Source organism: Neofelis nebulosa, chromosome 17, assembly GCF_028018385.1.
Source record: "Neofelis nebulosa isolate mNeoNeb1 chromosome 17, mNeoNeb1.pri, whole genome shotgun sequence".
Taxonomy (NCBI): Eukaryota; Metazoa; Chordata; class Mammalia; order Carnivora; family Felidae; genus Neofelis; species Neofelis nebulosa.
This window is the reverse complement of record NC_080798.1, coordinates 9,150,918-9,157,603: the sequence shown is the minus strand read 5'-3', so window position 1 is coordinate 9,157,603 and position 6,686 is coordinate 9,150,918. Positions and strand designations below refer to the sequence as shown.

General features: G+C 54.5%; 1 protein-coding gene across 3 annotated transcripts; it reads left to right on the top strand.

The window, feature by feature from the left end:
* The first annotated feature begins 108 nt into the window (after window positions 1-108).
* PPP1R15A (protein phosphatase 1 regulatory subunit 15A) lies at window positions 109-4,151 on the top strand. Of its 3 annotated transcripts, XM_058708785.1 has the most exons (4): window positions 109-341; window positions 1,088-2,836; window positions 2,972-3,290; window positions 3,723-4,151. In XM_058708785.1, the coding sequence occupies exons 2-4, from the start codon at window positions 1,092-1,094 to the stop codon at window positions 4,068-4,070; spliced, it is 2,412 nt and encodes an 803-aa protein (XP_058564768.1). In that variant the 5' UTR covers window positions 109-341; window positions 1,088-1,091; the 3' UTR covers window positions 4,071-4,151. The 3 variants fall into 3 exon arrangements, with proteins under 3 accessions (XP_058564768.1, XP_058564766.1, XP_058564767.1); XM_058708783.1 differs by having other exon boundaries at window positions 1,088-3,290; XM_058708784.1 differs by having other exon boundaries at window positions 1,083-3,290.
* Window positions 4,152-6,686: the final 2,535 nt, after the last annotated feature.

The following is a 6,686-nucleotide window of genomic DNA, read 5'->3' as shown; positions in this document are numbered from 1 at the left end:
CGCGAGAATTCCAACTTTCCTTTACCCACCCCTTACGTCTAGATTTCGAAACCCCGCCTCTCCGTGACGTCTGCACGCCCTGTAGCGTCGGATTATAAAAGCCTTGCGGGCTGCGTCACTTCTTAGAAGCTTAGCTGTGGATCACGCTCATGTACCTGCCGGACGCCAGATCCCCTTTGCAGCGACAGCGATTGCAGTAGCCGGTGACAACGTGAGTCCCAGAGCCCGACACCGGAGGGCGAGATGAACGCGCTGGCTTCCCGAGCCATCCAGATCCGCGATCGCTTGTGGCAGCCCGAGCCGGCCCTCCTGCCCCCAGGGTGACGCGCAGCCCGGAGTCGGTGAGTGAGGGGTCGGAACGCCAGGGCCCTGAGGGGTTGAGGGCTGGGAATCAGACTCCGGGTCGGTAATGAGGAGGGAGTTTGGACTTCTAGGTACGTAGACGGGAGGGTTCGAGGCCGGGACTCGTGAGTTCCGAGGAAGGGTGGTCTGGGAGCCTGAACTCTTGCGTCTGGGAACAGGTGCGGCCAGGACGGACTCCAGGGCTCGGACTTAGGAAGGAGAAAGGATTAGGAGCCTGGAGCCTTGAGCCTGGCGGGAGGAGGGCTCTGGAAGCCAGACTCCTGGATCCCCAGTGATGGAACCATGCAGGGGGTCGGAACGTTTGAGTCTCAGAGGGAGGAAGGTCTTGAGGGCCCGATATGTCCAGCCCTCAGGATGGATAAGAGAACCAGGGGCTAGGACCTTGTCCCCAAGGGAAGCAAGTAGAGACCCTGTATTCTCAGTTCTGGAAACTGAGCCTTCTTAGTCTGAGAGAAGAGGCTGGGGGGCTTGGACTCTTGGGCCTAAGAAAAATGAGAGAAGTGGGGACTCAGACTCCTGGGTATTGAGAGAACGGAGGTGGGGAGGAGGTGGGAACCGTCTACCTCTGCTGGAGAAGGGAGTGGCAGGGATCAGAAAGGAATGTGGGGGAGGGACTCTCACGTTGCTGTTTGTGTCACTATTTCCATGGCTGTGACTCACAGTCATCCCATGATGCTCTCCCCTAAATGGCTTCTGAGCTTTGTTTCCTTTTGTCCCAGCACAGACAGATGGCCCCAGGCCAAGCGCCCCATCAGTCTGCCCCCTGGAGGGGTACCCACCCCTTTTTCCTCCTGTCCCCGCTGATGGGCCTTCTCAGCAGGGCCTGGAGCCACCTGAGGGGCCCAGGACCTCCAGAACCCTGGCTGTTGGAACCAGGAGCCAGAGCCGATCAAGGAGAAGCTGGTCTGGAGGGAGCAGCTCAGACTTTTGTGGGCATCCACTGTGCCCCGGAGGACAGGCACTTTCGAGGGGAGACTGGAGACGATGGAGCAGTTGAGGACGCTGGAGACGCATTCGGGGGGGCCTGCCATGATCTAAAAGCCAGTAGTTCTCTCCTTGAAGCCTGGGGACTTTCAGATGATGATGATGATGATGATGATGATGATGGCGGGGAGCAAACAACCAGTGTCCCTCAAGAGCAAGCAAGTGAATTTGTAGGTGGCCAGCCTGCTCCCCTCTCCCCTCCCCTTCCAGTAAGAGCCCTGCAGGACCCTCCTGGAGAGGAGAAATCTGAGGAAGGAGGAGCTGCTGAAAGTGAAGTGGCCACGGTTTTCTCTTTTCCTCCATCACCCTGGGAGTGTTGTCCAGGGGAGGAGGAAGAGGAAGGAGGAGCTGTAAAGAAAGAAGCTGCCACAGCACCTGCTTTTCCTTTGTCTCCAGGATCCAAGCCTAAAGCTCGGGGGTATTGTGCGGGGGAGGAGGAGGGTCAAGCGACAGAGGAAAAAAGAACAGAAAATAAAGAAGCCACAAAGAGCTCCATTTTCCCCTCATCTTCAGGCTTTCACGCCAGGACCTGGGAGCGTGGTTCAGGAGAGGAGTCTGAGGAGGAAGAAGATGAATTCAGTGACTCGGGAGCAGCTGAGGAGGGGGGAGAAGCTGAGGGTCCCTCTTCCATCCCATCCACAAATGCCTTCGTCAGGGCCTGGGTGTACCGGCCAGGAGAGGACACGGAGGAGGACGAGGAGGAAGATGAATTCAGTGACTCGGGAGCAGCTGAGGAGGGGGGAGAAGCTGAGGGTCCCTCTTCCATCCCATCCACAAATGCCTTCGTCAGCGCCTGGGTGTATCGGCCAGGAGAGGACACGGAGGAGGAGGAGGAAGATGAATTCAGTGACTCGGGAGCAGCTGAGGAGGGGGGAGAAGCTGAGGGTCCCTCTTCCATCCCATCCACAAATGCCTTCGTCAGGGCCTGGGTGTACCGGCCAGGAGAGGACACGGAGGAGGACGAGGAGGAAGATGAATTCAGTGACTCGGGAGCAGCTGAGGAGGGGGGAGAAGCTGAGGGTCCCTCTTCCATCCCATCCACAAATGCCTTCGTCAGCGCCTGGGTGTACCGGCCAGGAGAGGACACGGAGGACGAGGAGGAAGATGAATTCAGTGACTCGGGAGCAGCTGAGGAGGGGGGAGAAGCTGAGGGTCCCTCTTCCATCCCATCCACAAATGCCTTCGTCAGGGCCTGGGTGTACCGGCCAGGAGAGGACACGGAGGAGGACGAGGAGGAAGATGAATTCAGTGACTCGGGAGCAGCTGAGGAGGGGGGAGAAGCTGAGGGTCCCTCTTCCATCCCATCCACAAATGCCTTCGTCAGGGCCTGGGTGTACCGGCCAGGAGAGGACACGGAGGAGGACGAGGAGGAAGATGAATTCAGTGACTCGGGAGCAGCTGAGGAGGAGGGAGAAGCTGAGGGTCCCTCTTCCATCCCGTCCACAAATACTTTCATCAGGGGTTGGGTGTATCGGCCAGGAGAGGACACGGAGGAGGAGGAGGAGGAAGAGGAGTTCAGTGACTCAGGAGCAGCTGAGGAGGAGGGAGAAGCTGAGGCTGCTTCTTCTGTCCCCCCAACAGGTACCTTCTTAAGGGCCTGGGTTTATCGGCCAGGAGAGGACACAGAAGAGGAAGATGAGAATGAGGAGGAGGATGACTCAGAAGCCACTGACTCGGCGCTGAGTCCCTCCCTTCAGGCTCAGAGCGCCCTCCTCAGGGGCTGGATGTATCGGCTGGGAGAGGACACAGAAGGAAGGGAAGTTGCTAAGCAGCAGGGAGAAGCTGAGCCCCGCCCCTTCCGAGTGGCCATCTATTTACCTGGAGAAAGGCCACCACCTCCCTGGGCTCCCCCTCGGCTACCCGTCCGACTACAGAGGCGACTTAAGTCCACGGAAACCCCCACCCGGCGTCCTGACCCTGAGCCTCCGGTAAAGGCCAGAAAGGTGGGTGCGGAGGGCTCAAGTTCTCCAGTCTTAGGGAGGAGCTGGAACTCTTATCTTCCTTCCTGGAGCTCCTGGGCTGGGGCGGGGGAGGGGCCGAACGCCCCAACTTCTGGGTCCCCTGTGTGTTGCAGAGGGTTGCATGTGAACTCCGCTGGGAGGGCTGTGTTCACGGTAACGCAATCCTTTGCAAGAGGCTGGGCCCCTGTGAGGAGAGGGGGCAGCTGTGGTTCATTGTCAGCATCAGGGAACCAACCGCCTCCATCTGCAGGGGGCCGGATCTGGTGGGTGAATGGCTAGCAGGTGACTAACCAGATCACAAGCATTCTTGTGGAACTAATTTTTGTTTGGTTCTCTCTCTCTTTTCCCGGCCCCTCCCACCGCCCCCCTCCCTGTGGACATGTGCGTCTTGTGTCTGTGCTGGTCCACCTCCAGGTCCGCTTCTCTGAGAAGGTCTCTGTCCATCTCCTGGCTGTCTGGGCAGGACCAGCCCGGGCCGCCCGCCGGGGACCCTGGGAGCAGCTAGCCCGAGATCGAAGCCGCTTCGCCCGTCGCATTGCTCAGGCCCAGGAGCAGCTGGGCCCCTGTCTCACCCCTGCTGCCCGGGCCAGGGCCTGGGCACGCTTTGGGAACTCTCCGCCTCCTCTGGCCACCACACCTGCTCCTACCCAGATCTTACCATTGTCCTCTGCCCAGGCCACAGCCTTGAGCCTTGTTACGGCATCTCCCTTCGCCCCTCTGTCCCTGTCTCCCGGCTTGGACCTCAGTGGGAGGCGTGGCTAAGATCATGTAGTTTCACGTTTATATTATTTATTTTTTGTATATTGTTTTATATAAGAAATAAAACTTTGTGATTTGTAGCAAGCAATGTCCCTACCACTGTGTGTATCTGAACTGACAATCTCCACTACCCTCGGGATAAAGGGGAGTACTCAATAGAGAATAAACTGTGTTTCCCATCATCACTCAAATCTGCTTCTTGTCCTGAGGCTTTTGAACTAAGGGCTGGTGGGTCTTGTTAATTTTTCTCTGGCCTCTGCCTAAATTTTATTAAACTTGGGACAGGGGCGCCTGGGTGGCTCAGCCACGTAAGTCTGATTTCAGCTCAGGTCATGATCTCCCTGTTAGTGAGTTCAAGCCCTGCATCGGGCTCTCTGGTGTTGGCATGGAGCTTGCTTCGGATCTTCTGTCCCCTCTCTCTGCCTTTACCCCACCCGTTCTCTCTCTCTCTCTCAAATAAACTTGGGACAGTTATCTCCCCAAGGGGGGCTAGGAGCTGGACTCAGTAATCTCAAAAAAAAAAAAACAAAAAAAACAAACAACAAGGGTTCAGGGGCATCTGGGTGGCTCAGTGGGTAAAGCATCTGACTTTGGCTCAGGTCACAATCTCATGGTTTGTGAGTTCAAGCCCCGCGTCAGGCTCTGTACTAACAGCTCGGAGCCAGGAGCCTGTTTTGGATTCTGTCTCCCTCTCTCTCTGCTTCTCTCCTGCTCACGCTCGCTCTCTGTCTCAAAAATAAATAAACGTTTAAAAAAATGGGGGGGGGGTTCATTTCTAGTCCTCCATGCCTCCCCGGAATATACCCATCCTCCTATTGGCCATTTAAATAGCGAATTGCGGGGCGCCTGGGTGGCTCAGTCGGTTAAGTGGCCGACTTCGGCTCAGGTCATGATTTCACGGTCTGTGAGTTCGAGCCCCGCGTCGGGCTCTGTGCTGACAGCTCAGAGCCTGGAGCCTGTTTCAGATTCTGTGTCTCCCTCTCTGTGACCCTCTCCTGTTCATGCTCTGTCTCAAAAATAATAAACGTTAAAAAATTAAAAAAAAAAAAAAATAGCGAATTGCTTGAGGCTCCCAGCTGTCCAATTTCATATTTATAAGCCCTGTTCCAGAGATTGTGACTAACAGCACATATGTTACAGGATTGTAAGGCCCCAAAGGAGTTCTTATTGAGTGATTTTAAGTAATTCCTGCACCCAATGTGGGGCTTGAACTCAACCTTGAGATCAAGAGTCCTACCCTCTCATGACTGAGCCAGCCAGACACCCCAAGATGTTCATATTTAAAACAATCCTTGCCAAGGGCGCCTGGCTGACTCAGTTGGTTAAGCAAATGACTCTGCTCAGGTCATGATCTCGTGGTTCATAAGACTGAGCCCCATGTTGGGCTCTGCTGGCAATGGAGCCTGCTTGGGATTCTCTCCCTCCCACTCTGCCCCTCCTCTGCTTGCGTGCTCTCTCAAAACAATAGATAAACTTAAAAAATAAGTAAATAAAAATTGGGGCGCCTGGGTGGCTCAGTTGCTTAAGCATCTGACTTCGGCTCATCATGATCTCACGTTTTGTGAGTTCGAGCCCCGCATCGGGCTGTTTCCTTTGGGTGCAGGGTCGGCTTTGGATCCTTTTTCTCCCTCTCTCTGTCCCTCCCCTGCTCACACATGTTCTCTCTCAAAAATAAATAAACATTAAAAAAGTAAAAAAAAAAAAAAAAAAAACTGGCAAAAATAATCCTTGCTAAATAACAATTTTTTTTTCAGCTTTATTTATTTATTTATTTTTTAACGTTTTATTTATTTTTGAGACAGGGAGAGACAGAGCATGAACAGGGGAGGGTCAGAGAGAGGGAGACACAGAATCCGAAACAGGCTCCAGGCTCTGAGCTGTCAGCACAGAGCCCGATGCGGGGCTTGAACTCACAGACCGTGAGATCATGACCTGAGCCGAAGTCGGCCGCTTAACCGACTGAGCCACCCAGGCGCCCCTATTTATTTATTTTTTAACGCTTATTTATTTTTGAGACAGAGACAGAGCATGAACGGGGGAGGGTCAGAGAGAGAGAGGGAGACACAGAATCTGATACAGGCTCCAGGCTCTGAGCTGTCAGCACAGAGCCCGACGCGGGGCTTGAACCCACAAACCATGAGATCATGACCTGAAACGAAGTCGGAGGCTTAATCGACCGAGCCACCCAGGTGCCCCCAAATAACAGATGTTATACAGGTGTTAGCCAGTATTGTAATTACTCTCTCACCCATGCATGTCTTGAATTTAAGTTTGCCTCCAACTCAGAAGTCTTTTCTGACCTCAGATCTGTTGAGCAGTTCAAAGAAGAATGGCCCAAACATCCTGTCCTTTGTCCAGCCTCCAGCCCTGCCCCCTCTCCTTGCTTCCCCAGGCTTTCATATTCCCAAGCCAATCAAGTCTCTTTCCACTTTAAGACCTTTGTATAAGCTGTGCCTACCGCCTGATGTCCCACCCCTGACCCCCTCTGGCGATTCCAGAATCGTTCCCCGTGATTCTTAAGATGCGTTTTGATTTTCTGTTGCTTAAGACCCATCTCCCACGACTCTGAGTCCCGGGAAAGCAGGTGCTGCTGAAAAGCCCACTCCCTGAATCACACGA